The sequence below is a fragment of the Scatophagus argus genome, chromosome 3 (assembly GCF_020382885.2).
Source record: "Scatophagus argus isolate fScaArg1 chromosome 3, fScaArg1.pri, whole genome shotgun sequence".
Taxonomy (NCBI): Eukaryota; Metazoa; Chordata; class Actinopteri; family Scatophagidae; genus Scatophagus; species Scatophagus argus.
Window position 1 is genome coordinate 27,916,462 of NC_058495.1, and position 24,481 is coordinate 27,940,942.

General features: G+C 44.2%; 1 protein-coding gene across 3 annotated transcripts; it reads right to left on the reverse strand.

The window, feature by feature from the left end:
- Positions 1–1,296: 1,296 nt before the first annotated feature.
- sdc4 (syndecan 4) lies at positions 1,297–12,755 on the reverse strand. Of its 3 annotated transcripts, none has more exons than XM_046385240.1 (5): positions 12,406–12,755; positions 5,061–5,265; positions 4,935–4,978; positions 4,522–4,720; positions 1,297–4,424 (listed from the first exon to the last, which is right to left on the reverse strand). In XM_046385240.1, the coding sequence occupies exons 1-5, from the start codon at positions 12,457–12,459 to the stop codon at positions 4,273–4,275; spliced, it is 654 nt and encodes a 217-aa protein (XP_046241196.1). In that variant the 5' UTR covers positions 12,460–12,755; the 3' UTR covers positions 1,297–4,272. The 3 variants fall into 3 exon arrangements, with proteins under 3 accessions (XP_046241196.1, XP_046241198.1, XP_046241195.1); XM_046385242.1 differs by having other exon boundaries at positions 4,935–4,975; positions 5,061–5,268; XM_046385239.1 differs by having other exon boundaries at positions 5,061–5,268.
- Between the last annotated feature and the right edge of the window lie 11,726 nt (positions 12,756–24,481).

Below are 24,481 nucleotides of genomic sequence, written 5' to 3' on the forward strand. Positions count from 1 at the left end.
TTGTGTCGGACAGAAAGACTCAACTGAGTCCAGAGGGACAATGGAGGAAATCTGACACCTGGAGCGCCATCAAAGGCTGGGAAACATCCACAAACTCCACAACATGGAGGTTTACCTGAGGAAAGGAACTCAGTGCATCCACTCACATACTGCACAAGTACACTTTGACATACTTTTACTGTACATTTCCAGTACATTTATTTAAAACTTGAGTTACCGGGTACTTAGCCTCTTAAGTTGTTAGCTGCTTGTGCTGCAGAGGAAAACAAAGACAAAATAAAGTCTGCAGATCCATCCATCCATTTTCTATACCACTTGTTTGTCAGGGTCGCGGGGGAGCTGGAGCCTATCCCAGCTGACTACGGGCGAGAGGCGGGGTTCACCCTGGACTGGTCGCCAGTCAATCGCAGGGCCAACACACAAAGACAAACAACCACACACTCTCACACTCACACCTAGGGGCAATTTAGAGTAGCCAATTAACCTAATGTGTATGTATGTTTTTGGTATTGTGGGAGGAAGCCGGAGTACCTGGAGAAAACCCACGCAGGCACAGGAAGAACATGCAAACTCCACATAGAAGGGCCCAGACCGGGATTCGAACCTGGAACCCTCTTGCTATGAGGTGACAGTGCTAACCACTGCACCACCGTGCCGCCCAGTCTGCAGATCAGCCTGCTGATTTTATTCTCTCATTTCTTCTGAGTTTCACAAACTGTGCAAAAACACAGAAACAATTATGAAAGAAAGTAAAACTTCTGCTGGAAGTAAAAAGCTTCCAGCAGGATGAAACGCAAATGAACCTGCAAGCACTGTGGTTTATAACAGCCAGCACCAGTCATGCTAACAGATTAGCTTGCTAGCCCAAGGGCTAGCAGTCATGTGATCTCACAGGCATAGGGAGGACAGGAAGTGATGCAGCATGTAGTCCAGCATATCTGCCTCTGTTCACTCTCAAGCACCTAAATCACAGCTGAATTACTGCTAATGCTAACAGTAATGCTAACACATACTTCCTGCTGCTGCGTCACATTTGTCTCAGGATTGGACGAACAAAGACTGTCTTTTATGGTGAGGACAAGACATAGGTTACAGAGTCTGTTTTGTTAATTTTAATCACCATAGCCAGCTCTTTGACCTCAACAACTCTGGCGTGTTTCCTGTAGTACAAAACTGGCTAGCACGCTAACTGCAGGTGCTGACTTATCGACCCGAACTACGACCATAAGGATAAACTCAGTGGCTATAAATGTCTCACTCAGGAAACAGAAGGACAAAAAGCGAAAAAGACAGCACTTTAAAATGTTAATGTGCATAAAAATAGCTTTATTTCCAATGAGAAATCAGAACCTGCATGCAGAAACCAATGATTCATTGGCTTCTCCACCCCACTGGTGATTCACACGTGGTGTACGTGACATAAAGCAGCAGAACATACGTCATCTCTGCCACGCTCACGGAGCAGACCTGGAGCTCACGACTACTGGACATGCAGCGTTTTCACTCCCTCACAGACAAACCAGTTAATGTACTCAGAGCTACTGTGACTACTGATACACAAGCATCAGTGTCTTCTCGATTAAACTTTTGTTTCCTGGGAGGTAAAGACTTTGAACCGAATGTTTCTTGCTCCACTTGGTTACGAAGGGTGGATTCATAAGCTCAAGTGATGTAAAAACTGAAACGGCTCCATGCAGTACTGAATCCAGGTCTGCTGCTGACAGCATGGCTCATCAGCACACCAGCCATATAAGCAATCCTTCTACATCAACAACATAAATACAAAAGCAACAAAGTCTAAAAAGATAATAGAAACTCTTAGAAAATAAAGTTTCAAAACTATTTGCCTCTGAAAATTTCAAACTAGTGTATATAAAACTTTGAAAATCACATATACAACAGCTTCAAAGGGGAAACACCCCGACCTGAAAGAAGGCAATAAAATAATTTGACAGTTAAATTAATACAAAATAAAAGAGAACAAGTCAATCTACTAGAGGAAAACACACAGTGAGGAGGAGCTGAGTTAGTATCAAAACATTTTCTCCTTTACAGTAACTGACAGGAACATTACCGCTGGGAAACAGATAGACAACAGCAGAAACAATTTGGCATTTAAATATTTGGTAGGTTTGTTGCCAGGGTGTGACCACAAGGAGATTGTTCTGTCTAATGGCTGTAGACAAACCCGCACTAGATCAGTCTGTCTTCAGTTAAGTGAATATTGGGGTGCTTGTGGACCCCAACATGACAACAGAACAACAAACTGTAGCTTATTGAGGATGCATCAACACCATCATCAAAGAAACAACAAGAAGTACCAACATTTGTCGTATCAGAGCTACAACTTCTGTTCCTCTGAACAGATACTTAGCATTTTCCAGAGCCATCAACAGGAAAGGCTTGACGACAGGATAAAGCTCAGCCTCCGTCGTCAGCCGTGCAGTGACGTCACAAACCAGCAGTTAAAGGAGCAGTTCCACATCTTTCTCTCATAGCCAAATGGAAACTGTGTTAGCTTAGCTTAGCACAAAGACTGGAAACACCTTGCCCAGTCCCACCCAAATGTAGCTGAAGCTCACTAATTATCACCTCACATCTTGTTAAATTCTTGGCTGGGAGCAGAAACTCCCTGGAGTCCCTGCTGGTCAGAACCAAGAAACAGTAATTAGTGATTGCAACAGCTAGTCATTTCCATCTGTTTCCAGTCTCTGTGCTACGCCAGGCAAAGCTAAGCAGCTGCTGGCTGAACCCTCATATTTAACGTGTTATCAACGTGTTATCCATCATCTCATCCAAAAAACACAGACTGCTCCTTTAAGCACAAATGTTTGCATGAAAAGAGGGTCAGCAGCAGTCATTGTGGTGTTGTTGTTCCGTCACACTCGACCGAGCTCTGTGTGTGTGGAATGTAGGTGTGTCACCTTGTAGGAGCATGTTGGTTCGACTCCAGTCGAGTTCACCGTAATAACAGAAAAACAGACCCTGCAGCCACGGCAGATGTTATTACAGAGGTGAAACATCTCGCAGGCTTTTGAAGTGCTCTGCAAACAGCCAGCAGAGGACAAGTCTATGAGTGTGTGTGTGTGAGAGAGTGTGTGTGACTGAGAGTAGTTTGAGTGTGAATGTGTGTGCGCGTGTGTGAGCTGAGCGTTTGTTGGTGAGTCTGTGTGTACATGTTTTTATGATGGGGACAAAAACCTGTTTCCACAGCTACACGTGGGAACTCACCTGCCTTATGGGGACAAAATGCAAGTCCCCATGGGGAAATGATTAACTTTTAGGGTGAAGACTTGGTTTAAGGTGAGGTTGAGTTTGAAGTTTAGGTTAAGGTCAGGGTAAAGGTTAGGGTTAGGCAAGTTATGGCTTTGGTTTGAGTAAGTCTGCAGGAAATGAAAGCAATGTCCCTATGTAATGTCCCTATTGGGCATGAAAGCCTACACTGTGTGTGTGTGTGTGTGTGTGTGTGTGTGATCTGGTCCATACAGGATTTCTAATTCTTTTCCCACCTCAGTTTCGCTCACTTGTCTAACACTCAGTAGCAGACCTGACTTTCTCCAGAAAGGAAACATGGCAGAAAGTTTAAAGGAAAGTGGACTATGTAAGCCAGCACTTTGTGCAGTGAAAATGATTTGACCCTGGTTTGACTAGTGTTGGGACCATCAGAGGGACGCGTCCTGTTTCCAATCAGAATGAATTTCAACAACATGAATTCAATTCTTTCCGATTGTGTCGGGATCTTTAATAGAAAAAAATGAAATCTCTGCATTACAAGGAGCTGTATTAAAAAATCTAATAAAAATGTTCACATAAAAGTCATTTTGGAGGCTGCAGTCCAACAAACACGCTGAGGAGAATGACAGAGAGGGAAATAAATAACTGGACTGTACCATAGTGAGACAGGCATCATTGCACAGTGTTAGTGTTTTAACTGGAAGGTAAGAAACGACGAGGAAGAGGAGGCCAACGCTCTCCTCAGCTGGAAGTTCTGTTGTTTTTCTCGACACGGGGACAAAATAACAACCACAAGACAAAAATTATCACTGTGTACCGCAGCTGAAATCGTCCTCTCCTCCTGTTCCTTTTATTTGTTTGACATTAGCGTACATCAGGAGTCAGTCAATCTACGGTGGTGTTGGGGCTTCTCTCCTGATCTGTTGATCCAGCTTCACTCAGCTGGAGAAATGTGAGGAGGAGGAGGTATGATGATGAGGCACTGACTGGGTTTAAGGTGAGGTGTGTGTTGGTGTTGGTGGAGGAGGGGGTCGGGGTCTACGCGTAGATCTCTGTGGTGGGGGCTTTCTTGTAGATGGGCTTCTTCCCCAAATCGTAGCTGCCCTCGTCCTTCTTCTTCATGCGGTAGATGAGGAGGAGGATGAGGAGGATGGCGAACATCAGGCCGACAGCACAGCCTGTGATCACAGCTGGAAGAGACAGATTAGAGAGAGACCTGAGACTTGTATAAGAGTGACAGGGATGAGGAGACGGACAAGTACAACCAGCTCCAACACGTCCACTGACCAGCAAGGACCTCGGTCTTGTTGAAGATGCTGTCTCCGCTGGCATGGGACATGAGGACGTTGGAAGGGTGCTCCTCGCTGGGCTCTGTCTCACTCCTCAGCAGAGGGATTTCGTTACTGTTGTGGACAATGTCCACCTCGTTGACAGTTGGCCTCACTGGCCGCTCCACCTCTGGGATCTTGTTGTGGTTCACATCAGGCTGAGGATGAAGAGGAGGAGTTAAAAAAAGCAACCAGCTGTGAGTAGATAAACTCAACCATAAGCTTCTGTCTACCAGCCCACAAATACAACTTTATGAGGATGTAACTTTACGAAGACTTTAAAGTGAATCAGAGAACAAAAAGGCCCACGATACCAGAGGAAGAAAGAAAGCTGAGTTACAGAGCGCAGTGAAGGACAGTGAAGCGTCTCACCTTCGCTGGTGGCTTGGACTCGCTGCCAGGTGACACAGTCGCTGCTGTGGAAAGAAGAATATTTTTCATTTCATCTCACTTGTTTCATATGAACACAGAACACCTGAAGTGTTTGTGAAGACTGACCTCCATCACCCGATCCAGAGAACTCGGCGTACTCGTCTTCATCGTCATACAGCGTGTCCGTGTAGTAATCGCTGTCGCTGTCGCCGTTGTCGTCGTCGTCTGTGAAGCCGAAGTCGGAGCCTGATGACTCCAGGCCGTCATGGTGTGTCAACATGGCGGCAGTCTGCGTGCTCTTCATGGGCATCCATGTCTCGGTCTCCCTCACCTGCTGGGACACCAGAGACGGAGCAGGACTTAGAAGGACTCAGGCAGAGGATGTGCACCAGTTTCCATAATGTGGAACAGGACCAGGTGACCTCTTTGTGCTGGACTGGTTTCAGGAATAAAAGGGCTCCAATAATGTCACTGCTGACACTGAAACTGAAGAAAGTTCAGCCTCCCCCCCCATGTCTTTCATTGGTTCTGCTGCTGGGTGCCGCTGCAGGCGATGCAGTCGATCACCAGGCGAACTGCAGTCTGACCACACCTCAGACATGCTTCTCTTTCACTAATTAAAAATGTCAGATTAACTGATTACGGTCGTTAGCAAGAAGCAGTCCAGTCAGCAGCGAGGCTTTAATCACATTAGGACACTCAGTTTCAGTGAGCAGCATGAATGGGATTAACACACATGGTTAATCGTGTGGAGGTGAAGTGAGGTGAGAAAAGCTTAACAGCAGTTTTTCATCCACACATGATAAACACAGCAGCTTCACACGTCGTTTCCACCAATCGCACACCTGAGATACAGACCAGTCAAAGAGTCAGAATCAGAAACTGAATCTTCACTACAGACCAGGTCAACATGGAAACACCTGGTGTCTAAACCTGGAGGACGGCTCCTGTCTGTCTTCATCCCATCAGACAGGAAAGACATTTGTCTGACAAGACATTTCACGCTCTGCTGTGACTGTGCAGCAGCTTTAAACCACAGCGGCCATTTTACCGTGACTCCTCTGAAAGCAGCATGACCGCAAGCTTGCCGCCTCATTTCCTTGAGAAGTTTGCTTGTTCTGCGTGAAGTCAATAATCCACACTGACCAACGATGAGCGTCACTCATTTGTGTCGGTATTCTCCTCCTCAGAGCATGAATCAGATCATTCTTTAATTTTGTTTACTTTAATCTTTCAGTTTTCCATGTAACCCTGGACACAGGAGTGAGAACACAGAACACACCTAATTCTGCCCTCGTCTCAACCCCGTGGACACAGCGGGGTGTGTGTGTGTGTGTGTACAGTACAGTACACGTACAGTAAATGTACATAAATACACAATGGTAAAAAAAAAATCAGCTTTTCTTTTCTTTTGTTTTCTTCAAACAAAAGCAGGTGCAACAGATTCACATAACAAAACAAATGTCACTTATTATTTTGCGCTGAGGTCATTTATTACATTTCTGAGTGAACATTCCTTTGTTCACCTTCTCTCCACACAGTAACTGCTTTGGGCTTTTCACTGCTCACACTGAGGAAAGGCTGGAAAGGCTGCAGGCACTAGCTTTAGCTGCTTTTCCTTTGCTAGCTTCTTCAAACTGGGCCTGTTCAGCTGCCCAACCATATTAAGCGTCAGCCATTTTGAAAGCCACTTCTGAGCCACTTTGGTCTTATTTATTCTGCCTTGTGTGGTCCAGCTGACAGCAGCCGGATGTGGATCACAGCCAAACCAAATCTAGTTATGCCCTAGAGTACACCACTGTGTACTTCAGGAAGGATCCAGTCAGTACAAATGTTTCATCAAACCTTAGTTTTAACACTGAAATTATTATTGTCCCAATCTTTTCCGTCACATGACGACAAAGACCGTAATGACCTTCAGTCTGAGACTCATCTCTTAGCTAAACTAAGTCTCCCAGTTCAGCTCATGTGGACTCACTGTATCAAAGTGAAGTCCTTCCAAGGCTGCAGCGCGAGGCGGTCGGCCACATGACCACCACAGAACGACACAACCAGCAGCCACACAGAAAGCTAACAAGTTTACGTTCATACATCTGCAAACAGGGTGATGCCTGAGACAGAATGAAAACTACAACTGCTTCAGCAGTTCACATCAAACCTTTACCTCCAGCGAGGAAACATTGGGCACCAACATCCTTGTGAAACAGTTGCAGGTGAGATGGATGAACCAGTCATTTCAGCTCAATTCAAAATATTTAACTCACCCTGTCCCGTCCTGTTGACCCTGCCTATCTCAGCATGGACGTCCCAGGAAGCTTCCAGTTCTCCCAGTTATCCACACTCAGTGAAAGGCAGTCTGTCAAGACGTCCGCCACCCAGCCTGTGGGTCTGTCCCTTCAATTGACAGCAAACAATGGCAGCGGACTTCTCAACAGCCTATCAATGACCAAGGTAACCAGGGATAAGCCTCCTGCAGCCTCCCTTCTTTAAACCGGGGAAACAATCCGTCCATCTGCCGACACACACAGAGCCATCTGGTCCATTCACACGGCGGTCTGGAGGAGGGCCAGCAAATGAAAAGACAGAAAGAAACACCAGCACACAGGAATGTGCTTCCTGATCCTTTGTTGTGTCTCTTGACCCCTTCAAAAAAAGGAATATTACTGCTGTTTTCTAACATCTCCTCTCCCTCATTTCATACTCATATACAACTTCAGCAAAATGGAAGCTGGACTGAAAAGCCCTTCCTCATCATCTCCTCAGTTCACTCTCTCCATTTCCCCTCATCCACATCCTGCTGCTGGGGACATGAAGCTGCAGGATTTACACCATTGAGCTGCACGTAAAACAGTCTGAGCCATGTTGACACACACACACACACACACACACACACAAGCCTGTCAGGCTGTGTGGCTCACACAGATCAGATGTTAACAACCAGCAGGTTAGACCACACCCTAAATGATCTTCATCGCCAACACAACTCAGTGAAATAAAACCTGGTACACTTCCTGTCCACTTGGCCTAAGCTGGACGCCCGCAGCAGGCCAAACGTCTCTAATGTCAGAATGGAGTTATCAGCTCAGAGATCAGCTTTAAATGCCAAACAGGAAACATCCTTCCAGCACAAATCAACTCACTGTTTAGTAAAAAAAAAAGCACGAATGGTAAACAGCTGACTTATTCATACAGACTGCTGTGTCCTAGAGTTCATTATCCAATTAACATCAGTAAGCAACATTCACTTTAGCTTCATGGAAAGTAGAGCTCAAGTCCATCTTCTGACACTCATTAACACGGCAGCCTTGGATAACGGACACCTTCATGTTGGTTATTCTTCAACCTACAATACATCAGCTGAAGACAAGTCATCACATTATGAAGAACCGGTCTGACACAATCCTGAGGTACTGATCAACTTGCCAAGGACGTGGTTGTCCACCACAGCAGCGAGCCCTCACACTCACCTGACACCAACCTGTGTGTCTGCTCAGTGAGTATGAAGCTACAGCCAGGAGACGTTAGCTTAGCATAAAGACTGAGAATGGGGGAAACTGCGAGGTGCCTCAGTATTAAAACATTGGACTTTGTTGTCATTTGCTGTTGTTTAGGATGAATAAGAAGGTAAAAACAGCTGCTTCCTGTTTGACCGGTGGTTACCTCCTGACAGAACCAGGCTAGCAGTTTCCCTGTGTTTCCAGTCTTGATGCTAAACTAACATCTCCAAGCTGTAGCCTTGTATTTGACTGTGAGAGTGGTTCTTCTCATTGTCAGCGTACTGCCTTCACAGATAAAGATTTCCCTTCGGGGATAAATAAAGGAATTCTGATTCTGATAAGCGTGTTGCTGTTGAGCAACGTGTCTCCATGTGGTCAGCGAACCACCACATTCCCGTGTTCTCTACAGCACAGAGCCTGAACCAAACATGCTGCACTGGGTCCTGTGTTTGAACAACATTCTGCTTCAGCAATGTGTGATTCAGAACATCAAGCCAAATATGTTAACATGTATGACAACAGTCAAACCTGCTGAAGGTAACAGCAGCTAGATCACTTCATTACTAAAAGAAACACACACACACATAGCAGAGTGGGAGAGTTGAATCCAAGTCCACACTGGAGCCAACACAGCTAACAATTATTCTCTCCATTTACGGACTTTTATAAGAAAGTGATGAGGCGAGACTTGTTAAAGTCACAAAACACAACAACAAGCCCACCATAGTGACATGAAAGACTCTGTGTCTCTTTGTGTTGACGCAGTACAGTCACACCGCAGCCAGAGACATCAAGTCAACATCATTGGGTATTTGATTTGCTGGTTGTAGGGCGGAGCTCTGTGATACTCAGACAGCTGCTCAGCGTCTGGCTTCAGGCCTGAAACAAGCCTCTGTCTGAGTATGATGGGTGACCCGGGACAGCAGGACCCACATCAAACAGCCTCCCTTCAGGCGCCCCGATACGTTTCCTCGTATTCCCTGTTCTGCATTTTTTTCTGGTCCACCACAAAGCCCAGCAGCTTCTCCTTTCATGGGTGGCGGTGCCGTGTTAAGCTTCACGTTTCCCAGGCTGTTAGTTACACGGTGCGCATGCGTCAATACATGTGCAGCCTGTTACCGATGCTCCCGACCTTCTTCACTGTTTTCTACTGTTTTTATTACATTAAAGAATTTCTTTTCGGGAATAAATAAAGGAATTCTGATTCTGTTGCAGAAAACAGCTGCTGCTCAGTTTAATCTGTGTCAACATAAACACCCATAGAACCGGGATGATTAATCAACAGGTCCAGAAAGAAGGTGATGCTTGCAACGGAAGCCCTCAACAAACCTGAACACGTGTGTCGAGGACAAAGTTTGATGGCCTACTGGTCTCAGCGGCTTCAAAAGTGATCCAACCAGAACAGGAGGGGCTTTATGTTTGACTTCTGCCCTGGATGTATTCATATAGTTCCCGTTATGACTATCAGAACATGTAGAGGCTGGGGCGGGTGTCAGGACTAAACCCTCCCCTCTCTCTCTGTGCCAACATTCCTCAGCCCAAAGGGATTTTATAGACCAGCGGACAGCAATGCAGGAGCCATTATTACATCCCAGTCATACTATTTATCATGCTCCCTCCTTCCCCAAGTTCTTTTCAGCACCACATCAGACAGAAGAGACAAAACACTTCCTTCAGAAAACCAGGTTCATTCTGGTGCAAATGATCAGAGCTAACAGCAGTGAAATTCCAACCAGACAGAGCAAACACAACTCCTCCACCACACAAGCTGAGGTTTGGTGGTGCAACATGGAGCAAAGGGGCTTTTTTTACCCTGATAACCCACAGCACATACCACCACACGTGTGATACTGAATAACTGAACTCAAGGCCATAAAAAGATGTTTAGGTCCCAAAGCTCCTACAAGTTACAGTGCTGTTCGTCTTTCCCCTTCACCCGCTGCTCTGTGCTTGTGTTGTCTTACAAAAGGCAGAAAATGCTGAGGTTGCTGGAAAAAGGCTTGAAGAACAGATTTTGTTTGTGTGTTTTGGACAAACCGATAAAACTACACAAGGTGTCGGCCTGGCCACAGCTCAGTGTTTCTGAAAGAAACAAAATGGTGGCCCATGAATGAAGCAACACCTTCCCAGAAAGAGAAAATGACTAATTTTACTGGCATCTAACTTTCTCAAGTCCAGGGACAGAAACATTCCAATCATGCCTGTGGCTCCCAAAAAGCCATTTTCTGCATTCAGAGCACGCACTATTGTCAGATAGCAGAACATTGTTATTGATTAGCTGGGAACCCCAAACCCACATACCAACAATGACCTCAGTGGGTAGAGAGAAAAAAAAGGCTGGAAGGAGGGAGGGGAGGATTGTCGCAGCTCAGAGGCCAAGTATCCATTAAGAGAAAGAAACAAAAATGAGGCATCGCTCAGTGTGATCACAGAGACGGAGACTACAGAGGCCGAAATCTGGAGGTAACAGCTCAGTTAGGGAGCAGAAACAGTACAAACACAACACAGTCTGGTGGGAAAGCTGCAGGGCTTTCCAGGCCAGGCCCGACCAGAGGAAAGCAGTGTCCCTTATGAAAAGGCCCTAGGGCCCTATTGAGATCCCTCCAAGTGTGCAAAATCCCCAAGAGGGCTGGTCAAGGTCACTGAGGTCACATTCCAGAGGAGAAATCAAAGAAAGAGGAAGAGGAGCAAGAAGAAGGAGCGATGAGGAATGTAACAGACTGTAACAGAGCCATGACAGCAACGCTGCTGGAAACACTGGAGTCAGACTAGGATTCATGTCACGGTACGTCACAGTGAAGCAGGTGACTGAAGACGAACACACACCATCCTGGAACGACTGGAAAGTCAGGCTGTGACCGCTGGTCACACCATTTGTACTGGCCAACGGGGCTAACTGGGGGGAGGAGGGTGTGTGTGTGTGTGTGTGTGGCCAGCGCACACACAGTCGGAAATGACTTCAGAAGTTGGAGAATATGAGGCTGACAGACTCCACACCATGATGTCACAGAGTTTCTTTGTGATCATACCAGATGTCATGTTTCAGAGGAGCAGGAAACAAAAGAAGAAACTGCAGAAAATTATTTTCTCCTTAGCCAAATCATTCATTCATTGCTCAAAACAACAATCCTGATAATCTTTCACACACACGGTGAATTCTTCCCTGTGTGATGATATTCTCAGGTGTCTGAATAACATGACCAGAAACAAAGTCTGGATTGAAAGACGACGGTCAGACTGCGTGCATCAGAAAATGCTGGAGAACAAGAGGTGATAAAATGTAAAGTAAACCGATAAATCAGGTTATACATTGAAAATGTCTTCAGAGAGGCAGACACGAACACTGAAGCACCACTCACTCCTGGACATAAACGTCTCACCATGACTTTGAACCAGAACGACAACTCATCTCAGGTTTCATCACTATTGTTAACCAAACACTCTCTGCATTAAGGACGGTCTCCTACAGACAATAAAACACGGAGATCTGATATTCACACGCTTCATAAACAGGCAGGAGAATAAATCAAATGTGTGGCCTCTTTCTTTGGCTTACTGATCATCATCAGTCATTCCCATATAAACAGAAGTCCAGATGTCCCACTGAAGGGATCATCACAGGCAGGAAAACTGACTGGCCAGCTACCCCCATATGGGCCCCATGCTGGATAACAAACAGGCTGCCAGTGTGTCCCTCTCACACTCATTGGCCTGGAGCCATGAAGCTAACAACATGAACGCTCACGAATGAACGCTGTTCGACACCAAACTTGTCCCGCGGCCGCGTGAGATAACACGAGTCGTTAAAACGTTACTGCAGACACTTCGACCAAAGTAAAGGAGTTAATGGCTAATCCTCTCAGGCTAAGCTAGCAGCGCCTTTTGGCTGGCGCTTCCAGGCTGACGGGGGAAAAACTTTTCACACTTGTACTTTGAATTAAGGCATCGTGGGAAATGTTAGCAAATCAACTTACCGACTCTGAAAAGACGGAGGCAGATAAAATCAACACGAGGCACAGGTTGAGCATGGCTGTCCTTTCAGCTAGCGTTAAAGTTTGTTTTTTAAAAAATAACCGCTCGGTGAACTTTAGCTCCAAAGCTGAGGCTTCAAACTGAACCAGTGCGGTAATGAGTGTACGTTCAAGCAGTTTTTCCACTCCCAGTTTAGTCCAACAGACGTCCGGATTGTGGAGAAACTGTCCACCTTCACCCTCGCTGTATTTATCTTTCCTCTCCGCCAACTGCTCGTCTTCACTGACGATCGGCGGATCGATCTGCTCTATATTTCAGACGTGTTAACTCTGCCCCAACCGTCCTCCAATCACCGGCGAGCGTGACGTCACGCTCCCTAACTTCTACGTTATTTACGGTAAAAAACCCAAAAATCCCTCACATTAGCTCCGCCCCCTGACGTCCAGTACGTCAACCCATAGGGGTCCACAGGGACGCAGCGTAGATTTAACGTACAGTAGAAAAGGGGTTGTGGTGCAGCTGATATCTGCTGTTGTTTGTCTTCATTAACTACGTGATAACAAGCTCATAATGTCTCTTTATAACGAGCCGTGTCCCAACACAGAAGTTACAGGAAATACATCGAAATCTGTATTTAAAATACAAAATGAAAATGAGGTCACGCAGCCTTCACTTCTGTTTCTGTAAAAGGGAAGCTGGTTGCCCGCAGGCTGTTGTGCTGCTTCAGGGAAATTCTTAGAGTGACGACATCTTTCTGTAAAAAGTTCCTCCCTTTGGGTTTTGCCGCCCTCGCTCTGTCTCCAGGGTTTCCAACATTACTCGTGTTTTCATTTTCTAACCCTGTTTCATCATTGATGTTTTCACTGTTCTGTGAGCAGCTTGATGAAATAAGTTCTGGTGTGCATAATTCATTATTCTGACTGAACTTTCTGCCCATTAAATCAGACCAATAAAATAAATTCTGAACCAGCAGAAATGTAATGTCCTGGCGTGATTAACAGAACAGTGAAGTTTAAAAAAGAAGTCTGCTTATTTTCTGTACTCGTTTTTCTTTTTTCATGAGAATTACTGAATAATTTTATCTTTTTGTAAATTAAAACAAGGAAACAAGAGTCACAACCAGTAGACACAGGAAGTGGAGATACAGTGAACAAATAGAGGGATGTAAATATCTTTCTATATCTTTAGATTTTAATGAAACTGCACGTAACCTGGGGATTTCCCAGTCTTTCAGACTGCAAACACCTGAGCAGGTGACAAAACACAAAGAAAATACACACACATTAGTGATTTCCCCATCAGGTGGAGGAGGGAAAACCAGGAACCAGAGTGTGTGTGTGTGCAGATGAGAGCGGTGATGAACAAAACTAAAAAGGTCCAAAACAAAAGTGAAGAGTGTTAACGGCTGATGATAGGTTATTCTTATTAACATTATGTCAACAGCCCTCCAAACAAAGAATAAAAATGAAAAGAAAAATGATATTGAAAAAGGTGACATGAATTAAGACCAAAAACGTAAATAAAGTTTGATGCAAAAAAGGTTACATCACAGGGTTTTTACCAGTTGATTAGACACATCAGAGCTGAAGTCCTACTGCTCACAAGATGCTCTGTGCTCTCAGCTCTGTGTTCCAACGACAACAACACCAGCAACAACAACCAGGGGCCCATTTCAGAAAGCAGGTTTAGTGAAAACTCTGAGTAGGTTAAGCGTGAAATGAGGGAAACTCTGGCTTAAGCGTTTCAGTGAGGAAGGTAACTCAAACCTGAGACAAAGGAGTAACTCAGGCCCGTTTCAGAACGAAGGTAACTTATACTCGGAGGAAGTTACCACGGTAACTGTGTCTGTGTCTGTGAACATAATCTGGTCGGGAGCAGGTTTTCTTCAGTAAACCCAGAGTTTCTGTCCGTCTCCTCCCATTTAGAGAGCATTCATTCAGTCACGTTTCAGTGGAGAACAACCGAGTAATTATTAGAAAAATGGCAGGTCCTGTTATTGAGGATCCTGTAGATGAAGAGGCTGCTTTAGTTTGCAGGGAGTTCTTATGTTCACGTTGGGAGAGGATTTTGAGGCCCACACTGCTTGCTTGTCTCGTCCCGATGACTCCTTAGTTGAGCGGCATCGTTTTTCTTCCTTGGTTACACAAACACGAATGTTCTGCTGTTTTCATGACTCTTAGCATGACTGGCTTTACTTCCCACACTGCCTGTCTCCAACCACACTGGAGTCAGGAAACAGTCAGGAAAAGATCCTGATGTTACTAAAAATCAGTTTATGTTATGCCGACTACATTTAACCTCTGGGGTTCGTGAAAGTGGACACAAACTTTCAATCTTTAACTCATACTGATTGACACTAAGTCTGAAGGTCAGTGCTGTGATGAATATCATTTATTATTGTATTTTTATGTCATTTTATTGTAAGATTTATTTATATTGCACAAATCAAAAGTTGCAAAGGACACTAAAGGCCTACATATCAAACAAAGTGTTTTATTTTATTTGTACTGGGTTATCTAAGATGTCCATTTACAGTCTGAATGAACTGATTTACATTTCCTGTTCAATGTGAAGAACGAAGCAGCAGGAGTGTGTGAGTGTGAACTGAATATTTTCATGGCTTCTGTGATACTGTTGAGCTACAAAACAGACCACAGTAGGGACTAAATGTGAGCACTAAAGAAACAAAAGCTAATTTAAGAATACTGAAATGTGAGGTGAAATGTGTGGGTTCCTCAGTGTAGACACTCGGTGACATTTAGAAAAGTCTCTGATCTCAGGGAAATGAGTGATGTCCAGTGATGTCCAGGACCAGGACTGAGAGGAACATCAAGATATGAAAACTACAAAGTGGTTTTTGATTGAATGGAAACACAAAGTGAAAAGTGTAAAGTCAGAGGGGAACTCGACTCATTTGCATGTTCGGAAAAAAGAAACATGAGACTGAGGGAGGTTCAGTAAAGGAGTGAATGGAGTGAAGAAGGTAGAAGGGAATTAAGGAAGTGAATCATGAGGGTTTCGATTAATCATAACTGAAGTCAGAGAGTAAATAACTCAGTGGGAGATAAGCGAGAGTTTCACTGAATCACACTTCACATTTCACCCTGGGAGGAGCCTGAATGTTTGAGCCAAAATTTGTCTGCTCGAGGAAAAGTCAGATTCATCGTCATTGAACAGAAGAACAGAACCACACTGTTGTGACTGAAATGAACATGGTGATTCGCAAAGTGAAGAGTGAGGGTTCAGTCGTGAAATGTTGACAAGGATGAAATGACATGTCAAACCCAGATTTACAAACAGAAGACTCGGACCTGCTCTTCAGAATATGAAATCATCTCCATCCATCCAGTCTCCATACCCACTTTATTCATCAGCCTCTCCCAGCTGACTAAAAGCAACAGGTGGGTTCACCTTGGACTGGTCACCAGTCAGTTGCAGGGCCGACACACAAAGACAGACAACCACACACACACACTCACCTCGGGGCAATGAAGAGCAGCCAGTTAACCTGATGTGCATGTTTTTGGGATTGTGGGAGAAAGCCGGAGAAAATCCACACGGGCACAGGGAGGACATGCAAACCCCACACAGAAGGACCCAGACTGGTATTCGAACCTGGAACCTTTAGCTGTGAGGCGACAGTGCTAATGAAAACATCTCATTCAGTCAACTATACTCTTTTTATTTCAAACTTTGACTCAGAAAACTGAAAGTCATTTTACTTTATCCTGCAGAGGGAATTAGAATCCATGAGGGGCGCCACGGTGGTGCAGTGGTTAGTAATGTCGCCTCATAGCAAGAGGGTCCCAGGTTCGAATCCCGGTCTGGGCTATGTGGAGTTTGCATGGGTTTTCTCCGGGTACTCCGGCTTCCCCCCACAATACCAAAAACATGCACATTAGGTTAATTGGCTGCTCTACATTGCCCCCTAGGTGTGAGTGTGTGTGGTTGTTTGTCTTTGTGTGTTGGCCCTGTGATTGACTGGCGACCAGTCCAGGGTGAACCCCGCCTCTTGCCCGTAGTCAGCTGGGATAGGCTCCAGCTCCCCCGTGACCCTGACAAACAAGCAGTATAGAAAATGGATGGATGGATGAACCAAAAGGAGGAGAAGTTCTGATTTCAGATCAATCAGGACATCTGTCTTTATGTTATGACTGAGAGAACGTGCAGCAAAACTTTTTAATTGATGTTTTAGCGCCTCCTGCTGATTATATGTGGACACAACAAGTGTGTCCTGCTGAACTGAGGATTAAACACACAGCTGTTTCACCAGAGTAATAAAGGCCACATGTTAATTTCTTATTAAATCCATTTGATTTACATTTGAGTATTTGATCAACTGTTTCTGTCGTTTATTCTGACTGTTAATATGAATATCTTCATGTTTGGACCAGTATAATGTTTGATCTTTACTTGATATAGTACTATTATGTACAGCAGTGAATAAAGAATTCACTTTAGTAAAACTAGTCATGTAAAAACGCAGTGTAAAAACACTCAATTACAAGTCAAACTCCACATTCAAAATACTACTTAAGTAAAACTGTGAATTTATTGGTAAGTAAATGCACTTAAAGTATCGCAATAGAATTATTCATCCCAGAAAATGTTCCTGTGAGTGACTCAGTTCTGATTATTACTGATACAGTAATGGGTATGATGTTTACTGCTTTGAAGTTATAGTAATTGTTGGTTGAGATAGAACTCATTGAAATTATATGAAAATTGTTCTAAGTTGAAAGGGGGGCAGCCATGGCCTGGGGGGGCAGCCGTGGCATAGAGGTTGGAGAAGCAGCTTGTGATTGGAAGGTTGCTGGTTCGATTCCCCCACCGGACGGGCAGGAAAAATTTGAGTGTGGTGGAGTGATAATGTCCCCACCCCTCCATTAGCCGGCTGATGTGCCATTGAGCAAGGCACTTAACCCCCCAATATGCTCCCTGTGCGCTTGGTGCTGCCCACTGCTCCTGTGTGTGTTTCACTGCATGTTGCATGTGTGTGTGTTTCAATCAGTGATGGGTTAAATGCAGAGAAGTAATTTTCCAGCTTGGGACTAATAAAGTAACTTAAATTAAATTAAATTAAGATTTATTGTGCATGATACATTTTTATGTGAGATTTACATATGTTACAAATGTACATGTATGGTACATTTTTTAATGTTAGTCTTTATTGTCTCCACTACAGCAAAACAAACAAACAAACAATAAACAATCTTCATGTTTACCTGCTGCTGGAGGCTGTGGTGGAAACACATACACCCAGTTCTGCCTGTAGGTGGTGCTGTAGTCTCACAGTAACAATCATAGACATAATGAAGAGTAGATGCCGCATTGGCTGCTGGGGAACGAGAAATGCAACCGCCATCTTGGACCGGTCATTCTACCGAAAACCACCAAAGAAGCAATATGCCTGAGCACTGTGCGGCGTATTGCTGTCAAAATCGGCTGACTATTGAAAACAGGTCTCGAGGGACTACTTTTCACAAGTAAGACTGAACATTATTATTGGTTGTACTTTGTGAATGGAATATACTGTACTGTATGTCCACCAGCAAAATCAGACAACAGAACATCTGACTGTAGAAACTAGCTTGCTCACAATTTCAGCAGCTTTGGTTCATTATCAACATCAAAATAGGAGTTTTGTTGAAGAAAGGTTCTAAGACATTTGAAGGAAGGAAATAGGAAGAAGAAGTAAATAGGAATAATAGGAAAGAGGAAGATATGATAAGAAAAATAGGAAGAAGAAGGTAGAAACTAAGCTTGACTTCCTTTGTGAAATGATTCTCCCAAATTTCCCCTTTTCATTTTGAAGGTTTCTCAAAGATGAAGACATTAGAAAGAAGTGGAAAGTGGCTTTAGGAGGGAAAGATTCACTGCAAGTGATTCATTCGTGCTTTGCAGTGAACATTTTAAGCAGGGAGATTTTGATAGGACAGGTCAGATTGTCTGACTCAGAGATGGTGTTATTCCATCCATGGTGCGCACACACACACACAGTCGTAATTCACACACAGCGGACTGTTCACACACATTGTTCACGCACAATGGACTGTTCACACACAGTGGAGTTCACACACAGTCTCCTCTGTCTGTTGGGCCGGGCCTCAGCTCTGCTTTATTTCACTGTCTCTTAATACTTGTATATTTTCTCTGGCAGAGAGTGCCAGAAAACATATTCTTGTGAAAATAAATGGCCGCCTTCACATGCCAGGTAACACAAGGGGCATGTGAAGAAAAATGAGGAGGCAGAAAGTGAGGCAGGGTGTGAAGGAGGAAGGTCATACAGGTGAGGTGAAGGTGGCTGTAGGGGAGAGAGGTGAAATGGTGAAATGTCTGAAAGGTGAGTATTTGAAAGCAGGAAATTATCTGTGAAGGTAACCAGGATTGTTGATCAAAACTAATGTGCACCTCTACAACGTCTGGAGTAAAAATGGTGGCCTGAGATGGTATTAATCCAACAAAACAAAAGATGTATATAACATGGGGTCATGGGAGTTGTCTTCATTGTTGCTGATGAAAATTTATCTGATGTGACTCAGGCAGAAATGTTCAGCAATGAGGTCATGTGTTAAAGGTTTATTCAAATTTCATTTAACCACAACTTCCTCAGTCTCTGACTCTGAGCTGACTTTGTGATCAGGAGGACTAGACAGTGATGGTGTGTAACCTACAGACAGATCACGACTCAAGAATACTTCAACCCAAATTTTGCAGCCAGATTTGTGGCAATAGTTAATGGAGTCAATTTTGTTACATTTAGACAGAACCAAACATTAAATGCTTCATATTTTCCATACAGATCATCTCATCTAACTCCTTACAAGTGGATGTGTAAAATGTTAAAAAGTAGAAATTAACTGAGTGCTTCAGCAGAGTTTTCCTCAATAATCCTGAATGAAAACACAGAAACACCTGCACACACGCTGTGATTTTTCATCATCAGATTACCGAGCGTGCAGTCATTTCCACAGTCACATTTCCACCATGCGTCAAAGGAAAGGGGGGCCGTGGAAGGTGATAGGCTGCAATCATCACCGCCATCATCATCATCATAAAACACACACATTCACACACACATACAGACCATGTTACACACACACTTTATCAGGAGCCAGAGTGGTTTTTCTTTTCCCCTGGGCTGGCAGCTTCAGGGAAGAGGAAAGCTAAAAGTCAATATTTCCAGGCTGAATGTAAATGATGGAGCTGCAGCCACTCAAACCACAGGCACGTTAAGCAAACACCTGTGGCTCAGGTGGAATAGCAAGGCCTCTCTAGCCAAGAGAAGGAGCTCTTTCTCTCAGGATCAACCCTCTCAGCACATGGCAACTTGACACTCTGTGAGCTTAAGGGCAAAAGCTGTCATTTCATTGGTCAGTGCCGGGACAGTTTTTCAACCTTGTGATGTGGGTGAACAGGATAAAAATAAAACATTTGTAAAATGGCAACCAGGTCATGTCCAGGAAATCAGTTTGAGAAGAGGGACTATGGTGATTCCTTAAATGCTGTGCCTCTATCAGACCTGTTTGTAACAATATTTGGTTCATTTCAATGTCACACAAAGACAAGGTGATAAAGACTGTCAAGAACAAAATAGAAACATTTGTATTTTTCTCACTCTTTTTGAGTACTTTATTTATAGATTTTCAACTTACATAACAAAAGAAACAATAAAGATATGGTGTGTTAGAACCCAGCCCATCCCATCCTCCAAGGCTCCAAAAAAAGAAAGAAAAAAGGGTAGAGGTCGGTGATCAGGACTTGTCTTTCAACACTCACATTAAGTAAATCTCGAGGACTGCATACTTCCACCTTCGTAACATTGCAAAAATCAAGCATGTCATTTCCTTAGATGCTGCTGAGAAGCTCATTCATGCTTTTGTTACCTCTACGCTGAATTACTGTAAGTCTCTTTTGTCAGGATGCCCTAAAAAGTCCCTCAGGACTCTGCAGCTCATTCAGAACCACATTTCACCTGTGCTGGCCTCTCTACATTGGCTTCCAGTAAAATTTAGAGTAGAGTTTAAGATCCTCCTCCTAACCTACAAAGCTGTGCATGGTCTGACACCATCATATACCACTGATCTCACCATATCAGCCCTCTAGGGTGCTGCATTTTTTAGATTCCGACTTACTGGTAATACCATGAATCTCCAAATGTAGATATGGAGCCAGGGCCTTCAGGTATCAAGCTCCTCTTCTGTGGAACCAATTACCAGCCTCAGTTCAGGTGGCAGACACCCTCTCTATGTTTAAGAGTAGACTTAAAACCCTCCTTTTTGACAAAGCCTATAGTTAGGACTGTTCAGTGCCTGGACCAACCCCTAGTTATACCCCTAGGGGGAGTCGTGGATCAGCGGTTAGGGTGTTGGACCCATAATCGGTGGATCGCTGGTTCGATTCCCCGTCCCGGTGTCCATGGCTGAGGTACCCTTGAGCAAGGTACCTAACCCCCACTGCTCCCCGGGTGCTGCACGTGGTCGCCCACTGCCCCGGGTTTGCTGTGTGTGTGTGCATGTCACTTGGGTGGGTTAAACGCAGAGAACAAATTTTGTTGGAGTGAGTTCCCTCCAATGACAAAAATATGTCACTTTAACTTTAACTTTAACTTTATGCTGCTATAGGTTTAGATAGCTGGGGGAGATCCTTAGACACCGAGCTTTCAGAGCAGGGGGCCTCACTCATCATGTCCCATCACCGGTACAGCACTAACTCGCCCTCTCCCCCGGAGCTCTTGTGCTCCATCTGTCTCAGCACTTCTGGAGCATTTTGCTGGATCCAGAACCCCCTCCATGGCCCTGCCTACTGCACTGATAGTGCTGCTGGATCCAGAACCCTCTCCATGGCCCTGCCCGGATCCTGTTGCTTCTGCTCTGCACTGTTCTCTCTATCCTCCCTGTCTCTCTCTCTCCTTTTTATTTCTATCTCCCCCTCTCACTGTGGCCAAATGCTGACTCAGAGTGGGGTTTTGCCCTGGGACCTGTTTCTCTCTGATTCTCTTCTTTTTGGTTTTTTTTCCCCGAATGTGTTGTTTACACACCTGTAAAGTGTCTTGAGATAACTGCGTTATGAATTGGCACTTTAAATAAAATTTAATTGAATCGAATTACACAAAATAAAGTAACACAGTTCTTGTACATCACTTTACATTGCTAAATGGGGTATCAAATAACATCACTTTGCATATATCGCTAGACCACACAGCAATGGAATTAATTGGCAGTACATTGATGTATAAAGGAGAGTTACATCATGTGAAGGATACATTTCCAACAAATTCTATAAAGGGGACCCAGGTTTTAATGTATTTGTCCCGTGAATTATACTGATTATATCTCAGCTTCTCTAAAGAGATCACAGAGAGTACCTGTTTGACCCAGTGTCTAAATGAGGGTGGTTTCACAGACTTCCAGTGCAAGAGAATTTGTCTCTGGGCAAGTAATTTAATAAATGCTACAACATTTGTCTGGGGGACAGTAAGTGTTCTTCTGATGGGAATAACCCAAAAATAGCAACTGCTGGATCGGGATTCACAGTTCTGCTACAAATGAAGGAGATTGCTTCAAAGACCCTAATCCAAAAGTTATTAAGTGAATTGCAAGACCAGAACATATGACCTAATTTAGCTGGACCATGGCCACACCTCGAACACACAGGATTGGTGCCAGGATATATTTTGGCCAGTTTCTCGGGTGAATAATGTAATCGATGCACAATTTTAAATTGAATAAGGCCATGTCTTATGCATAGAGAGGTGGTATGTATGCGCCTTAAACAACATTGCCATGTCTTGTCAGACAGTACAGGTCCTCTTCCCATGCCAATCTGGCATTGTCCCACTGAGGGGGGGTAGTGCCCAGTACTATTTTGTACATTTTAGACACCCTTCTGTTCAATGTTGGGTCCAGACCCAGCATGGTATCGATTGCATTTTTTAGGTGGTGAAATGGGAAGTATTTCTTAGCAAAACTATGTACCTGTAGGTCAGGGGTGGCCAACTAGTCAGAGACTAAGAGCCACTTTTTTTTCTGCGTTACTGCAACGAGCCACATCATACACATGGGCAACATGAACACATGAACATCATCCCATTCCTTAATCATGTATGCAGGCACAGGCACGCACACACAGACCTCTGCTCAGCCAGATTTCATTAAAATAACCACACCAACATGATAATATTAGTTATTTTCAACAGTTAACATTGTGTGCACTGTCTCACACACACACAAACACTCAGTTCAAGCAAGTCCACAAACAAAAATAGAATAATTTTCAATAACATTTTTCTCTTACTATGCTGCTTAGTGAGACTTCTGGCATTCCTTATCTTGAACAATCCTCTTCAAATCTGGCTTGTATTCTGTTGTTGCCACTCGAAGCAATTCTTTCAAATGAGTGTCAGTCAGAACAGATCGATGCTTTGATTTCACGTGTTTCAGGGTAGAAAACACAGACTCGCAGACGTACGTTGACCCAAACATTGACAGTATCTTAAGCGCAGCCCGTTTGATGTTGGGGTATTTTTTCATTGGCACACTTTTTCGTTTTCGTTCAACACTGTGGCGGGACAGTTGGACGTCTGATACGCTCTGTTTTAGTTTGGCGTCTTCAGAAGACAAGATTTCAACAGCGTCAATGAGGCATTTTTTAATGAAGTCCCCTTCGTTGTATGGCTTTTTAGCCCGTGCTATGTTCCAAGCCAGTTGATATGATGCAAGCGTTACGGTCTCCGAGTGTTTCGTAAATTTTTGGAAAAACTGCATCTGCTTTTCTGCCTGATTTTTCAAAGCGACCAACTTGTGCTTGCGAAGTTCAGTCCCTTTTGGAAATTCCTGTTCGATGTTAGGATGGAGTGAGCTGAAGTGACGCTGAAGATTTGAAGCTTTGAAATGCGCTAATGCTGCGTGATATATAAGGCAGATCGGCTTGCCATTACGTTCAACAAAAAAATATAAACTCTCCCACTCTGTCAAAAACATCCTGTGTTCTTCTTCATATTTTCGTTTGGCTGTGCTTTTTTTCCCTGCCATTTTGAGAGCTAACTTGACGGAAATTGTTTACAACGCAAATGATGTTGCGCCAAAGATTCTCGTCGCGCGTTTCACGTCACTCAAACAGGCTTACCTGGTCAGCGTGCCATCTAGCCGTAGGGGGAATAAATGGCAACGCCAGCCAAGCATATTTGACGCATGTCATGTGAAAGCTCCTGAAGAGCCGCATGAAACTAGTTAAAGAGCCGCATGAGGCTCGGGAGCCGCGGGTTGGCCACCCCTGCTGTAGGTATCTGAAAAAGTGATTGTTGGGAAGGTTGTGATCTTCTTGCAATATATTAAATGAAGCAAATGTGCCTTTGACAAAGAGGTCATCAAAAAATACTAAACCATTCGTATGCCATATTTGGAAAGCAGTGACAATCTGGGATGGGGGAAAAAAATGATTGTTTGTTAGCAGGAGTAAAGTAATTGCCTGTTGAAAATGAAAGTGTTTACTGAACTGAAACCATATTTTAAGTGTATTTTTGACAACTGGACTCAAACTTTGAAGGCTTACACTGACAGGTAAGGAGCCACACAGGAATTATAATTGGAATTAAGTTCCATAGTAGCCCGCACTGGTCCTTCTTTGTTTTCATAGGAACCAATCCAGTAATTCAGTTTGAAGATGTTAGCTGACCAGTGTTGGGATCTCTTGCCATGTGCTCAAGAGAACAATAGAGAGGCCTACATGTACCCCAAGAGACCTGAACTAGAGTGACTGACCGTTAGAGACGTCCCCTCATGACGCACACCTAGTCGTAAATTCTGAATTCAAACTCAGAACCGGCACGGACATTGGTTGTGGTCCAGCCATCTCCACGGGGGTCCGAGGTGACGTCACTCAGGTAAAAAAAAGTCCACTGGGACCCTCAGTCGTGGCTTTTTTCCCCGTGCATGCTGTGACAGTGAGAGCTACTCCAGGCTCTCCTTGGTGTCCACGCTGCCGAAAGGGAACAACATTCAAACGTTTGAGTATCATCACTTTAAAATCCTGGGTCACAGTCTTCAACTTGCGGGCCGAGAAACAGACTGCTGTGTT